Source organism: Ictidomys tridecemlineatus, unplaced genomic scaffold (assembly GCF_052094955.1).
Source record: "Ictidomys tridecemlineatus isolate mIctTri1 unplaced genomic scaffold, mIctTri1.hap1 Scaffold_44, whole genome shotgun sequence".
Taxonomy (NCBI): domain Eukaryota; kingdom Metazoa; phylum Chordata; class Mammalia; order Rodentia; family Sciuridae; genus Ictidomys; species Ictidomys tridecemlineatus.
In genome coordinates, this window is record NW_027522848.1 from 971,080 (window position 1) to 994,354 (window position 23,275).

The 23,275-nt window shown below is 36.6% G+C and overlaps 1 protein-coding gene across 1 annotated transcript in view; it reads left to right on the top strand.

Moving 5' to 3' along the window:
- Positions 1–23,275, top strand: part of LOC144373580 (mitogen-activated protein kinase kinase kinase 15-like) — a 44,247-nt gene that overhangs the window by 12,293 nt on the left and 8,679 nt on the right. The window contains exons 2-3 of the mRNA XM_078036605.1: positions 5,543–5,682; positions 8,319–8,342. Coding sequence (XP_077892731.1) covers positions 5,543–5,682; positions 8,319–8,342 — 164 coding nt within the window. The remainder of the gene's footprint in view (positions 1–5,542; positions 5,683–8,318; positions 8,343–23,275) is intronic.

Sequence of the window (23,275 nt, forward strand, 5' to 3'; positions counted from 1 at the left end):
ATTAAACTCAGGGCCACTTGACCACTGAGCCACATCCTCAGTCCTATTTTGTATTTTATTTAGAGACGGGGTCTCACTGAGTAGCTTAGCACCTCACTTTTTGCTGAGGCTGGCGTTGAATTTGTGATCATCCTGCTTCAGCCACCCAAGCCACTGGGATTATAGGCATTTGCCACCATGCCTGAATCTATTTTATTTTGACATGGGGTCTTGTTGAGTTGTTGAGGGCGTTGCTGAGTTGCTGAGACAGGCCTCAAACTTGTGGTCCTCCTCCCAAGTCATGATAAAGTCAGATCTAAATTATGGTAGGAGTTAGTCAATATATCTTCTGTCCAGTAAATTTGAGCTTTTTTAAAAGGGAGTTTTCAGATGTCCAATGTTGCAATTAAATCCAATCAGATTTTTTAGAAGTGTCTTTGGTAGGAAACTTATTCTAAACCCCAGCTATTTACATTTAGACAAAACCAGTCTTATTTATATTCTTTATTTATTTTAGTCTGCTGGGAGGAAGATCGTCTTATGGGTAAGCTGGAGTATATTTAAAGATTGGCATGAACCAGTATGATTACAGAACTTCTCTGGTAAATCATTCACTAGTGACTATTGTATCATTTTGTTGACTAATGCTTTACTACAGAAATCCAATACTTATAAACCACACTAAAAATTAGTCTTATAAAATATGTAACAAAAATTATGTTCAAAATGGTGTTCAAAATATTTTTTGTTGATTTTTTTGTTTTTTTGTTTTTGCATGGTGCTGGGGTTTGAATCCAGAGACTCATGCATGCTAGGCAAGTGAGTTGAGCTAACCCCAAGCCCCCCAAATTTGAATGAACTAAAAGCCCATATATATTTGATCTTATTTTATATTAGCATGTTTTGACATGATTATAATTGATAAATTGAGGGGTGCTTCAATGTAAAATTTAAATGCTTTCCAACTAAAGTGTACTTTTTACTGGACTTGGCTTTTTGTAGTCCCCCATGGTATATCACTTTTTAAACTGTGTTAAACCTTGGTAGATAGGGATGTGTTCATGCCTGCCTCATGATCAAGGAAGCTGGGTTATATTATGCAGGCTTCTTTGCCAAGGCTGGCCTATATCACTGGGAACTAACTGGAAAGTAATGACTACTAGGAACATAGGGTATATTTGGGAATGAATATCTGAATTTTATCTCTTCCTTTTAATCTATGATCTTTTGCCTAGTATTTAGCCTGATATATCCATTGTCTTCCTCCTCAGTGGCTTGATTTTAGAAAGTGAGTCAGGATAGCAGTAAGTCTTATCCATGCACTGGGGAGAATAGGACTTGGGGTCAGGAAAGTGAATTTGAGTCCTGTCCTAGCTGAGTGAACTTGAGCAAGTCTGTTAACCAGTTTGCATTTAATTTGCCCACCTGCAAAATGAAGCCAGTATTTGCCCTGCCTGCCTCTCAGTGAGGTGCTTTTGAAATTCACCTGAGGTGTTTGGAAGGATTTAGTAAATGACAGACCATGTGACCATTGTGATCATTAAAGCTTTGAATGAATTGGTAGTCTCTTTAGGAAAACAAACCTGGAGGCTTTATATATGATTAAAAAAATTCAGACCACTGTTAAATTAGTGTCTTAGAAATTCTAAAAGCAAGCCAGTTGAATATTGTCTGGATATAAATTGCTTAAAATAGGGCTTGGTTTATGGCTCAGCGGTAGAGCGCTTGCCTAGCACAGGTGAGGCCCTGGGTTCGATCCCCAACACCACATAAAAATAAATACATTGTGTCCAACTACAACTAAAAAAATTAAATAAAAATAAGTAAGTAAGTAAATAAATAAATAAATAAATTGCTTAAAATCAATTCATGCTAGTAGCCTGTGTGACAAATTTCAAGCAAAAAAATTGTGTTAAATTTGAGACAGTTTTCCTACTGAACATGAATTGTTCTGACTTTTTATTTTAAGTAGCAGCATTGACCTATTTTAATTGGCACTGGTAAGTCACTACCTCTGGAGTGGAGACATAGAAGAACTTCTGGAGGTAGTAAGGTCCTAGAAGTACAGGTCTGGAGGTACTACAGGTCCCAGTATAGAATGTTGAGAAGGCATAAAGAGGAAGGTTTTTTGTGTTGCCAGATAAAAACTTAATTTACTTGGCAAAAAGCTACTCCACCAAGCTCCAGACTGCCTATAAGTCTATGGGAGTTGGAGGCTGCTGTCCTGCGACCCTGCACTCTGCCCTTCCCTACCACTTTCCTTTGTTTCCTCTCCTTTATTAACTAAAGATAGCAATCATTGTGGCCTTGGAATTGGTATCTTATGTTGCCACTTTTAAAATAGCATCAGTATGAAATTCTTCATTTTTAATTTTGAGTAGGTAATGGAGTCCAGGGAACAATCATATAGGCAGAATGTCTAATTTACTCAGCTGCAGTGTTATTTTTGACTCTGAGCAAACCTCTGTGGGGAGCAGAATTATCCATTTGAGATAAATTAGCCGAGCTGTCTTGTCAAGTGTTTCCTCAGCATATGCATTTGTCCTATCATTAGCAACAACCTCTAAAGGGTGAATTTGAATGTGATTGTCTCCTGTTTAAAACTTCTCTTGATTATTTAAAAAATAGTTTTGGGTGAGGCATGGATACTATGACTATTTTATTCTCTGAGTTCTCATATTGTAGCAATGCATCCTAAAATATTTGGGAATAAAAGGATATGGTAACTGGTATTTGCTTCAAAATAATATGGAAGGGGGTGATATGGATAGCACTGGAGTTATAACAGAGCTTATCATGAGATGATAATTGTTGAGGGTGAGGGACTCTTATGTGGGTTTCCTACTCTTCTGTCAACTTTTATATATATTTGTTGTTCTCCATTAAAAAAAAAAAAAAAACAACCTACCATTGTTTTCCACTGCCTCAAGGTAGAGTCCTGCCCTCTTAACATGCTTGGAAGGCCCCTTTGCCAGTTGGTACTTGCTAGTCCAGATTCATCTCCTAAGGTGTTCTTGCCAGGAAATTAACATTCACAACCTAACTTGTCTCTGACCTTTTGCACTTGCTGGTCTTCCTACACCATTCTTTCCTTCCCTTTCCATTCCTCCATTCTGCCCTCATTTACCTTCCTAACTCTTATAGATCCTCTGGCCACAGACAGCATCACTTCCTCCAGACTTTCTCTGACTGCTCTCCGTGCTTGAGTGGTTAGGCACCCTCCTGGGAGTTCCTCTCTCCCAGTTTCCTTCACTTTAGCCCCCTTCACAGTAGCTCTGTGTGCACTTCCTTCTAGTTCCCTGCATAGTACTGTACTTTTTTTTTTAAGAAAAGGATTATGCCACATTCACACTTCTATCCTTGATACCCAGCACAATGCCTGGTATATAGTAGGCAATCCATATATAATAAAGAATAAAAGTGTCAATTGGTGACACTTGGCCTCAAGTCTCCCAGTGTCTCTGCAGAACCTGTGGAGCTTGGTGCTGATGTGGTTTCTACCTACCTTCTTTTTTTTTAATATTTTTTTTCAGTTGTAGTTGGACACAATACCTTTATTTTATTTATTCATTTCTTTTCTTTTAAAGAGAGAAAGAGAGAGAGAGAATTTTTTTAATATTTATTTTTTTTTAGTTTTCGGCGGACACAACATCTTTGTTTGTATGTGGTGCTGAGGATTGAACCTGGGCTGCACGCATGCCAGGCAAGCGTGCTACCGCTTGAGCCACATCCCCAGCCCTTATTTATTCATTTCTATGTGGTGCTGAGGATCAAACCCTGGGCCTTGCATGTGCTAGGCAAGCGCTCCACCACTGAGCCACAACCCCAGCCCTCTCCCTACCTTCTTGTTTCCTCACACTCATACACTTGACACTCACAACTCATCTCTATTCCATTTCATCAGAATTTTCATTGACTTGCTGTAAGTCACAGTAATGTGAGCAGAAGTTTGGACATTATATTTCTGTATCTCTAGTGCACATAGTGGGGAACCTCCCATGAAATTTGGAGCTCTTGCATCATCTCAAAAAATTACAAATTTTGAAATGGTGTCTAATACTACTAAGCAAATTTAAATGTTTGTGATTGATACAATAATTTGCTCCTTTTTGAATAAGTTTTCATGACAGGACACAACTTTAGGAGACATTTTATATTGTCAAGTTGATGATGGATATGTGAATGAGGAGCTATGGCACAGAAATAATTATTGTAGCATCTGAACATAGAAAAATAAAAATGAATAAAATCTCCAGATAGGATGGATAAAAAATTGTGATCTAATTGTGATTCAATGGAAAGCTGTATAGAAGTGAAACTGAAGGAACTGGAGCTAGATGAACAAGTTGGTTGGATCACATCAAAAAGTAGCAAGTCAGGGCTGGGAGTGTAGCTCAGTGGATACAGTACTCACCTACCACACATGAGGCCCTGGGTTCAATCCTCAGCACCCCACACACACAGAAAATACACCTATCCTGAAACACATTAAACCTTTAAAAAGATTGCTTTAAAAAAATAGCAAGTCAAGAGGTTGAGGTTGTGGCTCAGAGGTAAAGCACTCACCTCACATGTGCAAGGCCCTGGGTTTGATCCTCAGCACCACATAAAAATAAATTTAAAAAAAAGTATTGTGTCCAACTACAAATAAAAAATAAATAAATAAATAGCAAGTGAAAGAAAATACAAAAGGTACTATTTATATAAAATTCAAAGACATAAAGATGAACAACATATTATTTAGGAGTTCATAAATAGAATATGCCTATACATGTCTTTACATACTGTCTTAGCCTGTTCAGACTGCTATAACTGAATACCATAGCCTGAATGGCTTATAAACAACAGAATTTTACTTCTCATAATTCTGGAGGCTGGGAAGTCTAAGATCAAGGTACCATCAAATCCACTGTCTGATGAGAGCCCACTTGCTGGTTCATAGCCTGGATCTTCTCACTGTGTTCTCACATGGCAGAAGGGACAAGTCAACTCTCTGGGGCCTCTTATAAGAACATTAAACCTATTCATGAGAGTTCTTCCCAAAGGCACCATCTCCAAATATTATCACATTGGGGATTAGATTACCACACACAAATTTAGAGGGGGACACAAACACATGCAGGGAAATGATAAATCCAGAAATGAGGATAGAGATCTCCTCTGGGCAAGAGGGAGGAGATGTGATCAGGGAAGTGTATATGTAATGACTTGGGCTTACCTGGGTTTTCATTTCATTATACAATATGCTTCATAAATAGGCAAACTATATTTGATATATATTTCATAAGAATGACATTAAAGATAAATTCATTAGCTGATTTTGAGACTATATTCCTATCACTTTAAAAAAGGAAGAGGGTTTTTGTTGTTTTTTTAAAAATTCTTACTTCTTTTCTTCCACAGTTCATGGGTTAAGTGAAATCAAATCATTCCCTAACTCTACCTAAAAGGTTAATGGTAGAAATACAAATTGCCATGGCTCCCTGTTAGTTATCAGTAACAAGTAGATTAAGTAGACAGATCATCTGTCCTCTCACTCCCATCCCTCTCTTGTTCATTTCAGATGTTGCTTTTGTAGACATGAGTGACTTCTCCAGACAGCCTTCCCTCTTCTACCATCTTGGAGTCCGTGAAAGCTTTGACATGGCCAATAATGTGATCCTGTACCATGATACCGATGCCGACACAGCACTGTCACTGAAGGTAAAGAACATCGTTCACCTTCCTCTGAGTGCATCATTTTGGAAAAGCAGAATTTTATGTCAAGCTGAAATGTAACATAGCACAGGAATTATATGTGAGAAAAGTAATAAAAATTGCTTTTGCAATACCTTTTTTCCTACCACTGGTTCTACCTCACACTTATAAATTTCTGGCTGCTCTGTGAGCATTGTTGCTACATTATGCTTTTGCAGGCAACCTGAGCACTTCCAGACTCATTAGAGAAAAAGCAAAAAATATTCACTTCCATTGACACAAACATACTACTCTGAATCCCTTTGTGGACAATTTGATCCAAACTTACATGTTATAAAAATTAGTTCTTGACTTGGATAATGACAGGGATATATTTAACAGTTACCAAAATAAGCAGAAAATTTTACCATAGATATAATCGACATTTAATTTGTTATTATACTCTAATCTGAAAACATAGCAAAACTGAAAACAAGTGTATTCCTATACATTTCAGTAATATTGAGAATTTCTGAAATGTATTTTGGCAAGATTGAAACAAACATTTTTTGATAATATAGAACATTTAAAAAATATCTTTATTTATTATTTACGTGGTGCTGAGGATCGAACCCAGTGCCTCACACATGCAAGGCGGGTGCTTTACCACTGAGCTACAGTCCCAGCCCATATAGAACATTTTTAAATGCTTATATTTTCAAAATATAAATGTCTGATGTGCGTTATTCTAAAATTCTGCTAATATTGTTGAATATCTTAGAAAATCCTGCTTTATGTTAAATCATTTAAAAATTAATAGTTTTACAGCACTGTTTCTCAACATTGATTGCACTTTAGAATTACCCAGAGAGCTTGTAAATATCCCAGGAGCCAGGCCACACCCCAAACAATCACGTCACAATCTCTGGGGTGTGCTGCACAGGCATGGGACTTTTTTAAACCTCCCAAATGTGCAATCAGGTATGAGAACTAGTGGGTTTAGAGATTGGTCTTTACAGACATCCTTTTTAAGTGTCCAACTCCCTCAGTACTGTAACAAGACAATTTTATGCCATACTTGGGCTGTGTGTGTGTGTGTGTGTGTGTGTGTGTGTGTGTGTGTGTGTATGTATGTGTATGTGTTTCTTGTTATTTAATATTAACCAAATTTTTCTGGGTTCTATATTGGTTTGAGATTATTTCCTGATAGAAACACCACCTGCTTCTGTTGTATAATCTTTATTATGTGTTAAACCTCACATGCATTTTATGTAGATAGGTGCTCTGTAGTTATAGCACATAGTGTATTTGAAGAAGTCATTTGTATGACAGTGAAAAAAAAGAAACTTATCAGTGTGCTTTATGTTGTAGAATAGTTTCTACAGTTTAGAAACATATTTAAAGTCTATAAGCCAACCTAAATAACTTTAGAGATTTAGATATTAACTGCTGCTTTTACTGATTTTTCACTGTGCTTAGAAGTATTTAGAATACTTAGAATTTAGAAAATATGAAAGTATATAGATTATTAATCTATACTTTGATGGGAAACATGAAATTTTAACATTTTTTCCTAATTCAATATATTTTTCCTCAGCTGTGCTTTAGAAAAGCCCTCTGGAAAGTTCTATGATCTAGATAATTTTAAAATTATTTTACAGGGCTAGAGATTGAAAATTTTTGATTTTTAACGAATCAGACAAATATTTCCTACAATGGAAATGGGTAGTTAGTCATTCCAGAGGAAGCAATCTGAACTTCTTATCAAAAATAGAAATCTTGGGCTAGGGATGTGGCTCAGTGGCACAGTGCTTGCCTAGCATGTGTGAGGCCCTGGGTTTGACCCCCATCGATGAAAAGAAAGATTCTCTGATTATATAAAACTTGTTTTACAGGGCAGATATTTAATTATGTTTTCTCTTGCAGAAATGTTGGTTTCTAGCATATAAATAAATGATATATACTCAAGGTCTGCATAACCATCCTGTTGTTAAGTGGCTAAAATGGACATGAATTTGAACCTGCCTAGACAGTTCTAATAGGGTGTCAGGAATACTTCCAGTAGTACTCTTTCTGTAGGAAGGGTGACCATGGTGTTTCTGCAGCCTTTGCATTGATCTATTCAAAACCCAGGATGGCACAGTGTTTCCCAAGTGCTTTCTTACTGTCACTGTCATTCTTCTCTGGGAAGGTGGGATGCAGAGCACTCGGTGCCCCAAATATGAGTCTCAAAATATCTTTTGGGGGGTTAGAGCTTTAGCTCAGTGGCAGAGCATTTGCCTAGCACATGTGAGGCACTGGGTTGGATCCTTAGCACTACACAAAAATAAACAAATAAAATAAAGACATGTTGTTCACCTACAACTACAAAAAGTAAAATAAATCTTTTGGACAAAAGTATTGTCACTGATATGGGAAAACCATCATAAGCAGAAATGCCCTCCAGTACTTCCAAAGCTAAACAATTATGGTTAGTTTTCCATAGAATGTGAATTTTTTGATTATCAGAGGTTCATTTCTATTTGAAGCTTTCAGATGGTGGGGGTTCAAATGATTAATTCTTGTTTTAAGGTGGGCACTATATGATGTGGGGAATATTGACTAATGCTTATGAAAATTAACTGTTTAGAAAAACTATGTTCATCTTTTGTTTTTCTTTTCAGGATATGGTAACTCAAAAAAATACAGTAAGTATTACATTTTCAAATTTTTAGCCTCAAAAGTGTAAATTTTTTTAAAAATATAATTTTTTAGTTGTAGATGTACACAATACCTTTATTTTATTTGTTCATTTTTATGTGGTGCTGAGGATCAAACCCATTGCCTCACACATGCCAGGTGAGTGCTCTGCCACTGAGCTACAACCTCAGCCCATAAGTATAAATTTATAAAATATTTGCCTGAAAATATCACAGGTAGCAAGGTGATTTCTAATCACATGTTTGTTGTTTCTAAGGAGGACAGTTGGAAACCCTCTATCCCTCAATCCACCAGTTAGCTTAGGCCCCACTTGGCCCTTTGAAAGTGTGGGACAGGAGGCAAGATCAGACAAGTGTATATTCTTTATTACTTCATAGGGCTTTGAGCTTGGAACCACCTAGGTATATCCTGAGCTGGACCTGCACTCCCATGGACCACCAAGAATCTTTTTACTGGAGTCAATACCTCCCATACTTCCTTACCAAAGTCGCCCTGATGATGAAGGAACATGAACTTATACCCCAGTTAACAAGGGGATCAAGCCTGAATTTCCCTGCTACAAGCTGAAAAGAAGTGGGATGAAATTCTACTTCATTCTGCTCCTTCCTATTCCTTTATTATGTACTGAAGTTTCCTGATTCAGCTTATAAGTTCTTGTGATTACCTAGTCTTATTGCCATGTTGGTTTAGATAGTATAATGAAACTAGAAACTACCATCCTAAAAAATATTTGAATAAGATTATGTCCTCAGAAATTGTGCCAGGGTTATCCTATACCATTGTATGTACCCCAAGCTTCCTATTCCCCTAGATCTGTGGTGGTGTAATTTGAGAATCCATGACCTAGACTCTAGACAGGGCCTTGGTCCCTTTCCTTTGGATCTCAACATCCCTCTTACTAGCACTTCTACAAGGGAAGGGTCTCTCAGTACTTTTCCTATTCTAGTTGGAGTTCCTAGAGTGACCCAAGAAAAGGACACAGGAGGTGAAGCTCTCCCCAGGTTGCCCTCTGCAGGGGAGTAGGAGCTTTGCATGACTTTACCCCTCACAAAAGGCCCCTAGCAGGGGAGGGGGGCTCCCCAGTACTCCACCTAACAAAAATACCCACCTAAGGGGGAAACTTGGACCCTCCTTCCCCACCAGAGGATGAAATTCTAGAAACAAAGCAAGTGAGTTAGTTCAATTAGCATTGGAATGTGGATTTATAAGCTGGTTTGTAAAATAAGGCAAGAGGTTCTGGTTTCAAGTTCCTCTTGGAAAAGAACAGGACAATGTGTCATTTTGTTTTGTCCCATTGACGTACTGATGTTTTTCCATTTATGGGAGTCTGTCCTATTCTTTCCAGATCTTGATTTTTCATTTTACCTCCTTCATGGAGAAATGGGGGAACAATCAAAGGAGATTGGGCTTGAGGCCCAGGAGGTGTAGTTGGAGTCGCATCCAACTTAAGTCACATTGTGCAGTTGTTCTACCCTTGTCTGGGTCATATCAGTAAAATGAGAAATGTTGACCTCTGTCCTTTTGTTTGTGGATGCCTTCCAGTATTCAACATCTGTGGTTCCATATTTATTGCACAAGCAAAAAGTTGTAACTTGGATTTAATGCAAGAAATGCCTATGAAACACTATTCCTTAAAACAAAATGAGCTACATGAAGGCAAGAAGCTATCTTTTTTCATTTCTTACTGTTGGGTGTATATATACTTCTATCTATCTGGATTTTCTTTTGTACTGAGTATTGAACCCAGAAGTGCTTAAACACTGAGCCACATCCCCAGCCCTTTTTTGTATTTTGTTTAGAGAGGGTCTTGCTGAGTTGCTTAGGGCCTTGCTAAATTGCTGATGCTGGCTTTGAACTCATAATCCTCCTGCATCAGCCTCCTGAGTCACTGGGATTATAGGTGTCCGCCACCATGGCTGGCCTGCACTTTGAAATATTTTTGTCTTCTAAAAGACTTAGTGTTATAATAAATGTTAAGTAGTGTTATAATTCTAGTGTTACAATACTATGTAGTGAATCCAGTTATAATTCCACTATGTATTCTCCTTCTGGCAAATACTCCCTTCTGAAATACCCAGGAATTCCTTTAATATTGATAGTAATTCTAAGCACACTTTGGCACCATTCTTCCTAGGTGTTTTGATTATTTGTTAGGAATTAATTTATTCTACAGGATTTGACAACTAACGTCTCTAAATTACATTAGAATTCAGTGCCCAATATTGGTTATCATGCTTGGAAGGTGTGAAAAATTACAGCATTCAAAAGAATTTTATTTTATTTTTATTTTTTAAAAATATTTTTAATTGGGGGGATGGGGTTGTAGCTCAGTGGTGTAGAGTATTTGCCTAGCACACGTGAGGTGCACTGGATTTGATCATCACCACCACATAAAATAAATAGATGTCTACAGCTAAAAAATTTTTTAAAAATATTTTTAATTGGCACATAGTAATTGTATGCTTTTATGGGTACAGTGTGACATTTCAATACATGTATACAATATGTATGAATAGATCAGGGTAATTGGCATGTTCATAACCTCAAGCATAATTTCTTTGTGTTGGGAGCATTCAAAATCCTCTGTACTACCTATTTTGAAATATTCAATTTTGAAATATTCAATTAATAATTGTCAACTATAGTTACCTACTGTGCTATAGAACATTGGAAGTTATTCTTTCTATCCTGCTGCATCTCTATACTTTCTACTCTTCCTCTAAAGCTCCATTCCTCCTTTTTCACACCCTTCCTGAGTGCTGGTAACCACTCTTCAGAAGAATTTTGAAAGGGACCTGAGATAACTTGAAGGCTAGAAAATAGTACCGAAGAGTAAATGCTGAAGGGATGTAAACCTTGGAAGATACCATTAATGGTTATCCTTAAATGTTATCCTCTTTCTGAAAGTAAGGAGACAGTTATTTTTTCCGCTCCAGATGGAGTGGAAATAGGGCAAATAGAAAAATGGTTTGGATCAGCAGAATGAACAGCTTGCAGTTAATGGCGATTAAACATTAAAACAGAATGTCAAAGTAAATTGGGTGACTTTTAAGGAGAGTTTGCTTAGTTGTCTCTTGCATGTGGATTGGGATAACACTGGAATCGGGGAGCCTGGGTTTTATGACTCCAGACGTTTCTGGAGACAATCTGATAAAATCATTGGTGATCATTTTGGAAAGATTTTGGTAAAACACACATAGATATAATGTAGCCAGAGTGAACTTTAAAGTTCTTTCAGTCAGGGGTACAGCTTACATGCTACTGCCTGAACATGTAGCCAGATATTTGTGTGATTGTGAATATATGAAAACCAAGGTGCTTTGAGATCTGTCTTTAGGGAGTTATGTGCCTGATGCCACATTGAATACACCTTTATTTGGCAGAAGGTTGGGCACATTCATTTCCATTTCTAGAAGTAGTTGCTTAGCAGAGATGGAAAGGCTGGGAAGCTGATCTCAGGGCTTCAGGCTGGGCTGCCCATAGCCATTCTGTGTGCCTTTGCTCTTTGGAAACATGACATCACCTTTTGTGCTCACCTCTTTTTCAAATGATGCTCATGTTCTTATGTACCAGGTTTTGTTTTTTTAAAAAAAATTGCTTGGGGCTGAGGCTGTAGCTCAGTGGTAAAGTGCTTGCCTCCCATGTGTGAGGCACTGGGTTCAATCCTCAGAACCACATAAAAATAAATAAAGATACTTTGTGCTCATCTTCAACTAAATAAATATTTTTTTAAAAAACTGCTTTACAGCCAGGCATGGTGGCGCACGCCTGTAATCCCAGCAGCTCATGTGGCTGAGGCAGTTCAAAGCCAGTCTCAGCAAAAGCAGGCCACTAAGCAACTTAGTGAGACCCTGTCTCTTAATAAAACACAAGGACTGGGATGTGACTCAGTGGTAGAGCACTTGCCTAACATGCATGAGGCACTGGGTTCGTTCCCCAGCACCACATTAAAAAAAAAATACAACAACAACTTTACAAAATAAGGCTGGGGATGTGGCTCAGTGGCTGAGTGCCCTTGAGTTCAATCCCTGGTACCAAAAAACTGCTTTACTTAGGTATAACTTGCATACCTACAAATTCACCTGTTTTAAACACACATAATTCAATGACTTTTAAAAAAATTTTTTTAAAGAAAGAGTGAGAGAGAGAGTGAGAGAGAGAGTGAGAATTTTTTAATATATATATTTTAGTTTTTGGCGGACACAACATCTTTGTTTGTATGTAGTGCTGAGGATCGAACCCCGGGCCGCATGCATGCCAGGCGAGCGCGCTACCACTTGAGCCACATCCCCAGCTGAACTTTTTAAATTTTTACATAAATTTTTTTTTTAGTTGTAGATGGACAACATGTCTTTATTTTATGTGTTTATTTTTATATAGTGCTAAGAATTAAACCCAGGGCCTTACAAGTGCTAGGCAAGTGCTCTGCCACTGAACTAAAGCCCCAGCCCTAATTCAATGACATTTATTTATTGATTGATTAATTTATTAAAGTTTTTCATGCCTCTTTTTTTTTGAGAGAGAGAATTTTAATATTTATTTTTTAGTTTTCGGCGGACACAACATCTTTGTTTGTATGTGGTGCTGAGGATCGAACCCGGGCCGTACACATGCCAGGCAAGCGCGCTACCACTTGAGCCACATCCCCAGCCCCAATGACTTTTAATAATCTGGTTTTGGAGTGTTTCTATTACCTCCTCAAATACCTTTTTACAGACCATTCCTGTTCCTACCTCCAAACCCAAACAACTTCTAATCAGTTTTATGTCTTATAGATTTACCTTTTTGGGCTTTTCAGGTGAATGGAACCATACCATATGAGGTCTTTTGCACCTGGTTTCTTTCAATTAGCATGTTTTTGAGGTTTTTCTATGATGTAGTGTATATCAGTAGTTTTATCCTTTTTATTGCTAAATGACATTCTACTGTATGGATAGTCCACATTTTACTGGTCCTCTCCCCATTGATGGGCTTTTGGGTTGTTTCCACTTTGGGGATACTATGAATAATGCTGCTCTGAACATATGTGTACATAAAGACGTACACATATTCATTCCTCTTGGGTAGATACTTAAGAATGGAATTGTTGGATCATATGGTCTATACATGTCTACTTCTTAAGAAACTGCCAAAATGATTCCAAAGGAACTGTTCCATTCTAAATTTCCACCAGCACTGAGAGGTCCAGTTTCTTTACATCCTCATCAATACTTGGTTGTGTCCATCAGCCATTCTAGTGAGTATGAAGTGATATCTTAGTGTAGTTTTAATTTGCATTTCCCTAGTGACTAGTGATGTTGAGCATCTTTTAATATTCTTATTAGTCATTCATGATCATCTTTGGTGAAATGTCTACTCATATATTTTCCCCATTTTAATTGGTTGTGTACTCACTGTAGAGTTGAAAAAGAGTTCTGGAAGCAAGATTTTTTATCAGAGGCTTCAGTTACTCAATTCAGTTATCAGTTATTACTTTTATGGATCAGGCCCTTTTTGTATCTAAGAACTTTTAGCTCAACTCAAGGTCAAGAAATATTACTCCTATATTTTTTAAAAAACTGTTAAACCTCCATTTAGGTCTCAGATCCATTTTGAATTCATTTTTATATCTGGTATGAGATAGGTATCCAAGTTCATTCTTTTGCGTGTGGATATTCAGTTGTCCCAGCACCATTTTTTTTTGAGAGGGCTATCTTTTTCCCTATTGAATTGTCTTGGCACCCTTGCTGAAATCAACTAAACCTATATGTAAGGTTTATTTCTGGATTTTTAGTCCTGTTCCATTGATATGTATGTCTAACCTTATACACAAGGCACACGGTTTTGATTACTGTTGCTTTGAAGTAATTTTTTAAATTGGGAAGTCTGAGTCCTCCAACTTTTTCTTTTTCATCCTTTCTTGGGACATTTTGGCTCCCTGCAATTCCATATGAATTTAAGAATTGGCTTTTCCATTTCTGCAACAGCAATAATAAAAACCCTCACCATTGGCAGGGATCGCATTGTATCTGGAGATTGCTTATTGATAACAATATTAAGTCTTACAGTTTATGAATATGGACTGTCTTTCCATTTATTTAGATCTTCCGTAATTTCTGTCAACAATTTTTATAATTTTCAGCAAACAAGTCTTCACCTCCTTGACTTAAACTTATTCCTGGATATTTTTTCCTTTTGGATGCTCTTGTAAATGGAACTGTTTTTTAAATTTTCTTTTCAGGATTAAAAAGTGTTACAAAAATCTTGTGAATACTCATCACATTTTAATTCATAATTTAATATTTGATTGAGTTGAAATGTAATTCAGTTTTCAGCCAGAGCTTTACAAAAATGACTTTTTGCTTTTCCTGTATTTTTATCCATTTCTATTTTTATGATGTTGCTTCAGACATAACAAAGGTAGTCAATCTTAGCATTTCAACAATTCAGAAAACTTGTTTATATAATGACAGATCAAGGTTGCACCTTCATGAAAGCAAAAGAATGAAAATGCAGCCAACCACGAGGCTACTTTATTGGTTAAACCTTGGAACTTCCTGATGGTTTGCCTCTAGTGTACATAGTCCATAGGTATTCTGTAACTTCTTTTGTTTTCACTTTCCTTTGCAAGAATAACCAGTTTTGAATTTGTAGCATATTTCACAGATTGATTTCCCCTGAAGCAGAGTCTGAGATTGAATTTAAGGTCCAGGAGGTTCATTAAGGAGTGCCTTTGGGATTGACACTGGGCAAGGGGAGGGAATGAAACAGCACTGGGCAGAGGGAGAAATGGAGCTGTGATGCAAGACCAATGACAGCCTTGGCAAACCCCTAAAGGAAGTCAAGCTTGACTGGCCTTTCTGAGCTGTCCTGTGTGAGGATGAGATGGCCAGGGTTTTATACCCCTGCATCCATCCATCATCAAAAAGAGTGTAACCTTGGATAAGGTGCTTTCTGCAACTAAGGCAGTTCCAGAAGGGGCTGACAGTAGGGACTGCAGGTTAAAGAACTTCCAGTAGCTAGGGAAATATATCCTTCCCTGAAAGGGGGTCTTGGTAGCACACCTGAGTATCTATCACACATAATAATTTCATATGGAGAATATATAAATCATATATACCCCAGGACTAAAAAAAATAGATCTTCAAGGCTGATAGGCACAGGAATAATATTTTCCTGTTGAATTGGTTGGTAATTACCTGAAAACTGCCTAATCTTGCCAGAGAGGAAACATGGGGACACGCGCATTCCCTGTCCCCAGAAGACTTACTGAGAGAAAATGAGGTGTTCCACCCAATACTTACAGTTGGAATTGTTAGAAGTATACTAGATCACATTTTCATTTGTCATGTCCTGAAGCCAGAGTTCACAGTTTTTTTTTTTTTTAAAGCAATGTTTCCAAGCTTGGATCACATTATTAAAAAGTACTTTATTAAAAACCATGTTATTAAAAAACTAATCTGGTTCCTGACCTCTGGACTAGGTGATTTTCTTTTTCTGGAAAATCGGTGAGATTTAAGAGAAACTTGTTAAAATGGTTATCTTCATAATCCCAATAAATTGGAAATTCTTTGAGAAACACACATTGGCAATACTGAGGGCATTGTGTTCAATACTGAAGTCTTCCTCCTGGCTTGTGAACATGGTTAGAGGATAACAGAATTTCTCCTGTTCTTTCTTTCTTGCTTTCCACAAGTCTAAAGTTTTCTATGAACTGGGCTCCAAAATTATTAAACATATAGAGTGTTTAGGGACAATTTGGTAAAAAGTCAATTAAATTTCTTCTTTCCATGTCTTTTGGGTTTTCTGAGTTGAAAATTAAGTTTTCTACCACTTTTATTATTACAGACTCCATTTCAAATGGGAAGGCTTCATCCCACAGAGATGGAAAGGAAGAATTTTATTTTATCCACAGAATATGAATCATGTAAAAATCTCTGCTCTTTGAGTATTTATTTAGCTTGTGTGGCTATTTTCTATCATTTCTACCTCATCTTAAATTCTCTATTACAGTCTTTTTGTTTTTTTCCTGCGTGGCTATGTTTTCGCTTCTGTTTGTTCTCTTAAATTGAAGTGCTCTAGAGGTGTGAAATATAAAACTTTGCACTGTACGTCTTGAATATCACAGGGGTAACATCAGATGTCACAGGACCAATGTCAGAACCACATTATTGATATTAAATTCTGCCTACCAACTGAACAAGTCCTTGGAATTCAGGACACCCATTTGTTTTCTTTAAATTAAGATATAATTCACATATCTTAAAATTCACTATTCCCTCATATGTTTGTGTTGCAAATTTTGTGTAGCTTAATTTATTTAAGGGCATTTCAGAATTAAGTTGAAGTGACAAAAGTCCTAGGAAGGGAGAGGAAAGGCCTGAGATTTGTCGAGCTCTGTAAGTCATCTGTGTGCCAGTTGCTTAACATTCTTGGGTCTCAGATTCCTCCTCTATAAAATGAGACAATGGGGCTGGAGTTGTGGCTCAGTGGTAGAGTGTTTGCCTAGCATGTGTGAGGCACTGGGTTTGATTCTCAGTACCTCATATAAATAAATTAATTAAATAAACATCCAACAACTAAAAACTAAAAAAAATGAGACAATAGGGTGCTTTCTGAGATTTGTGCCAGCTTTGAAAAAATTGTCATGTTATGAGAATCATTCAGTTGTTTGAACAAAGTGGATCAACTATTGCAATAGGTCAGTTAGCACTCCATGGTTTCCAGCAGGGATATTTTCATTTACTTTTAAGTAGTACAGTAGCCTGATTTTGCTATTGAAATAATTATACAGCTTCTGTATATTTATTCCTCCTATGACCAGATAAATATGGAAAGGTAACAATGTGGAATGTTCTTTGCATTGATCATGAAAAACAAAAACCAACCTACATTTTTCTGGACATGCATATGTGCTGATTTTTTTTGGAGGGGGTACTGGGGGTACTGGGGATCGAACTCAGGGGCACTCAACCAGTAAGCCACAACCCAGCCCTATTTTGTGTTTTATTTAGAGACAGGGTTTCATTGAGTTGCTTATCACCTCGTTGTTGCTGAGGCTGGCTTTGAACTCTCAATCCTCCTGCCTCAGCCTCCCAAGCTGCTGAGATTACAAGCATGCCCCACTATGCCTGGCCATATGTGCTGATTTTTAAACTTCTCTCCTAACTGGCTAGACAAAGATATGTTTATGAAACTTAATTATTTTGTGTGTGAAAAGTATTGCCCCATATTTGTTCCTTAGCTTGCTAAATTTTCTTAGACAGAATCTTCTGGGCTTTTTCAGTTTTGGTCTTCATTAAAGATTTGTGACTTATTTGCATTACAAGATCCAAAGAACCACATCCTGCCAGCAGACAAGATGTGCATTCTTCTGCAAGTGCTCAGAACTTAGTTCATCTTGGCTGATATTAAACCACTGTCCATCTGCCATTAATGCTTTCCCCTCTCTTCTGATGAGGCCATGTGTTGACTGATTAAATGTTTGTATCAGTATAAAAAATGTTCTCTGAAAGGTCAACCTGAAAGTCTCATTATGAAGTTCATCAGGAATAAACTCTAACATATCATATTTTCTCCAAAGAATTAATTTATAAACCCTGTGCTGCTATTAACCACCAGCAACTAGCCATAAATAAAAATAAGTGCTGCTCTAACTAGGTCCCTTGGTTTGTGTTTCCATCTTGGCTTCCTTGGTTAGTGGCCATGATAGAACCTGATGGACAAGAGGTGGTTCCAACATACTCTGGTCTCCTGAGCTGTCCTGGATAATCCAGGCAGCTATTTGTGGATGAGAAATATGCTGAATTACTAGAAAGCTTTATTTGTGTATCCAATGAAGGAACATTGACATTTTTTGGCTACAGCTGGGATGTTCCATATGATGCCTCTGCAAAGAGTCCTGAGAGACAGTGCTTAGCCTTTTGGGGACATGGGATCCCTTTTTCATTCTGGAGGAGCCTATGCATTACTTTTGAGAATATGTTTGAATATGCTTAAATACAAAGGATTACAGGAAGACTATGTTGAAATGTAGTTATCAAAACTACATTTAGATAGATAAGTACATCTAGGTTGGACTGGTACTAGGATTTAATCCTTGGCCCCCTGAATCCTTTGAGTTGGGATGAGACTGACTTCTTATTTCAATGCTAATAGGGTCTTTCTTGTTCACCTAATCTAACATATGTGAAAAAACAAAACACTGCTCAGTTCTGTTTAGAGGGTGATGAAATTGGCATGTCTTCATACTCTGCTGGTGGGAGTGTAAATAAATTGCTTCATCTTTTATGACACCTAAGCCACACACATCAAGAACTTTATACTTGTTTTAGTAATTTCACTCCTGGGAAGCTATCTTTAGGAAAACACCATGGTACAAAGATGCTATATGCAAAGATGTTCATCTTAGTGGTACTTAGAAGGAAAATTTCAAATCAAACTGAAAGTAAAGCAATAGGAGAATGGTTAAGTGTATATAGTTAATATCATAACGTTTAAGACTATGTAATTAAGCTTTTTTTTTAGTGATGATATAGGATGGTTTGGTTATGGTAGTGATATTTATAGATGGTATTAGTTCTGGAAAATTGCAATTGCTAGATTAGGAACTCAAAACTTTACAGTATCTTCCACTTTCTACCCCCACAGTGTCAGAGATCAGTGGTTTTTACTCTGCTCTCTGACCTCACTTACTATATGAGAATCATCCTTTTAGAAATATTTGGAGAGTGTTTAAAATAAGAGTTTACATATTAATGTGGCTAGAACACTGATTCTAATGCTTCTTTATGTAGGAAACTAAGCTGCCTTTGTTAAATTTGTTTTAATGAGCTGGATTCTTGAGATGTTTTCATTTAAAAATGTAACAATAAAAAATAGCTGATCCTCGTTCACTATTGAACATGTATTATGTTAATCATTGTTTTTCTTTTAAGTTTCTGGTCTCTCCACCAACAAAAGTTTGAATGTGGTCCATCATTTGGAGATGTTTGGGCCCATTCTTCCTCTTTTTAAGAATAAAAGTACTTGCACTCAAAAGCCTGTGCTTTCATTTGGAAGTTTATGAATTGCTTTTTAAAATGTAGTCATTAGTTCCAATTTCTTTCTGTCAGATTTCTTAAACTTTAATACAGTTTCTGAAAGATTTTTTCAAAGGAAGTATTTTTACCTTCCCAAGTCTCTAGATTCCTGCTGTCTCCTCAGTCCTGTTTATTAAACTCTCAGCTGGTTTCAGAGTTCATGCATTTCCTCTCTTTCTTCTCATTTTTCTCTAACTATGGCTAAAAATTTGCTCCAAAGATCACCTCCTATCCTAACTGCAGGGTCTCTGCTGCTGCTGCTCTGCCTCCTTGAACAACAACTTGTCACAGCACATATCTTATAGCTGTCAAAATCCTATTTTTCACACCTCATTATTTAGGGTTTGAGCAGGACTGGGGCAAAGTTTATTCTTGTGCTGTTTGGGAAGACTAGGTTTGCTAAAGAAATAATGTAAACAAAATTTCAGTAGAAACATTTGTTTTGGAAACAGTTGAAGATATAATAATTCTTTACAAATAGATTTGATCGTTCACCTTCAATTTACCTATCTACCATACAGAAGCTTATGATTATTTATTTGTAATGTTTATGAATACTTTGTTATAATTCTTTTGTGTGTGTGTGGTGCTGGGGATTGAACCCAGAGCCTTGTGCTTGTGAGGCAAACACTCTTGTCAACTGAGCTATATCCCCAGCCCACAATTATGTCTTTTAAAAAAATATATCTTTAAAATATATATATATATTTATTTGTAGTTGGACACAACACCTCCATTCCATTCATTTATTTTTATGTGGTGCTGAGGATCGAACCCAGGGCCCTGCGCATGCTAGGCGAGCTCTACCACTGAGCCACAACCCCAGGCCCCCCACCACCACAAAAAATCTTTATTTTATTTATTTATTTTATGTGGTGCTGAGAATCGAACCTAGGGCCTCACATGTGCTATGCGAGCGCTCTACCATTGAGCTACAACTCCAGCCCCACAATTATGTATTTTAATGAAACTAAGAAAAGGAAAGAGAATTAGGAGAGGGAGAGAGAAGGAGAGTAAGAGTATATGTGTGGTATCTATTTTTTATTTACCATTTTTTGTTTTTTTTTTCATTTGTTCTTGTGGATTTGAATTACCATTTGGTGTCATTTCCTTATTCCAAAGCAATTTTATTCCCACTTGTGTGCTATGCTTTTTATTGTTATTGTCAAATAGCTTACATCTCTCTATATGTTATAAACTCCAAAATATGGATTATATACATCCTTTTCTACATTTAATTTTTAAGTTGGTTAAGAGAAGAAAGGAAAAGAAATTTATGATCATACTGCATTTTATAATTGCCTACGTAACTACTTTTATTAGAATTTTTTGACTACTCTCAATTTCTTCCATTCTAAAGAACTTCCTTTAGTATTTTTGTAAGATAGGTCTACTAGCATAAATTTATCTCAGATTTTGTTTATCTGGAAATGTCTTTTTTTGATCTTCACTTTTTCAGCCTTAATCTTTTGGAGGGGGTACCAGGGATTAAGCTCAATCACTGAGCCACATCCCCAGCCCTATTTTGTATTTTATTTAGAAACAGGGTCTCACTGAGTTGCTTAGGGCCTCCGTTTTTGCTGAGACTGTCTTTGAACTTGCCATCCTCCTGCCTCAGCCTCCCAAGCTGTGTGTCACTGCACCCAGCTGAGACTTTACATTTTTAAATGTCTTTATTAAAAAGAATTTTTACTAGTTATGGGTTTTTTTGGGGGGGGATAGAATTCGAGAAGCTTTTCACACCTCCAGCCCAGCTTAATTAGGATTGTTTCTTCAAAGGTGTTTTACCTTCTGTACCTCACTGATCCACACAGCCCTTTCTTTCCTCCCTCTCAATCTGAAATAGGAGGGCTTTTACCATGGACTTAACCAATTTCAGATAGAAGAAAAATATTTTCACTTCTGAATTTATAAATGGCATTTAATTTAGCAACATGGTTTTCCTGGCATGGATGAGGGAGAAACTTCTCTAACCTACCAAAACCTACTAGTTTGATGGCTAGTTTGAGTCTCTTTGAGAATTCAAAAGTGTTGCAGGGAGGGGAAGAGTCTTTGTTCTTTTGGTACAGGCAGTTTCTGCTGATGAAGAAGTAGATCTGAGCCACCTTCCTCAGCAATCACCCCCACACACCTTAATTCTTGAGCCTTCTATTTATAACACTGGCATTTGTATTTTGAGGAGGTTAATGCCAATAGCTGGTACCCACAGGGATGGTCACCCAGCTGCTGCTTTGCAGCAGGTTCAATATTCGCAGAAAACCCTCTTTTCAGGGATAATGCAATACAAGAAAGTGAAGTCTAAAATGTTGACCCATCACCTGTTCTTGTATGGGTTGGGAGCTAAGAATAGATTTTTACTTTTTCATTTTTATTTTTTTTACCCTTTTAAATGGTTGGGAAATATGAAAAAAGATGATTATTTCAGGACATGTAGATTATTTCAGGACATGTAAAGACGTGAAGTTTGAATTTGTGTCCATATATAAAGTTTTGTGGACACATGGCCTCACTTGTGTATTTGTGTATGGTCTGAGTCTGCTTTTGTGCTACAACAGCAGAGTGAAAGAGTTGCAAAAGACACTGAGATATGAAAGGCCAAAATATTATCATCTGGCCCTTACAGGAAGTTAGCTGACCTGGTCTAAAAATGGGTTTTAGTGGAATAATACCAGTAATTTCTTTTAACAAAATATTTTAGGATTCAAAATGTGTCATAACAGGGCTGTAGAAGCCCACTAACATCCAAAAGAGAGAGGTTTCAATACAATTATTTATGTCTTAAATTAGGATAGAAATGTCTTCCTCTAAGCAGATCTTATTCAAAAGTAAAATTTCTTAAATATATATTTCATGTCATTGAAACTAATTCCTCCATATTGTAAGTTTTCTAACGTGGGCTGTTTGATCTGAGATCATGATATTCAGACAGTTTTCTGTGTAGCTAATGAATTGGTTTTTAATTTAGAAGAAAATTTAGTTCTTATTCTATGTCCCATTCTTGGAAAAGGAAAAAATATATCTGTCTATATTATGTCAAAACTACCTAGATACCTCCGTTAATTCATCTGACTTCTTACATTTTTTAAACTGAACTATTTCTGGCATCATATAAATTCTTCATGTAGAAATACAGGGATTTAAAAGTCTGAAATTTTAACTTAGTTGCATTTTATGATAGTGTAGGCAAAAGATTGATGATGATATAAGAGTGTTGTTAGAGAATTATATTTCAACCTTCAAATGTGCTAAAAAATTGAGCATAGATATAATGCTATTTAAAGATGTTTATGCTTTATAAAGAATTATAATTTTTAGTCAAACTATAATTATTCCATAGAAAAAGTCTACTGTTTTACCTACTATTAAAGGTAATTTGAATTTTTTATAAAAAAAATTTTAGTGGATCTTTTCAAAAGATCTCTAAGACTAATCATAGTTATTAATATATGCTTCCCCAGGGCTGGGGTTGTGGTCTCAGTGGTAGAGCACTTGGCTGGCATATGTGAGGCATTGGGTTTGATTCTCAGCATCACATATAAAGCAACAATTTTAAAAAAATATATGCTTCACCTAAATTTTTATTAAACAAAGTTTATATTTCACCTGTATCAAATTATCAAATAATACATTTTCATATATGTTGAAAGAAAAATGATATGCCATATTGTAATCCTTGGGTCTCACTGGGTTCAAGTCCTTCTGGTTTGAGGGCCATAAAATGAATCGATTGATTTTTTTTTTTTAATTTTTATTTTATTTTTTTTTTACACTTTTAAAAAATTGATTTTATTTTTTAAATAGATGACAGTGGAATGCATTACAATTCTTATTACACATATAGAGCACAACTTTTCATACCT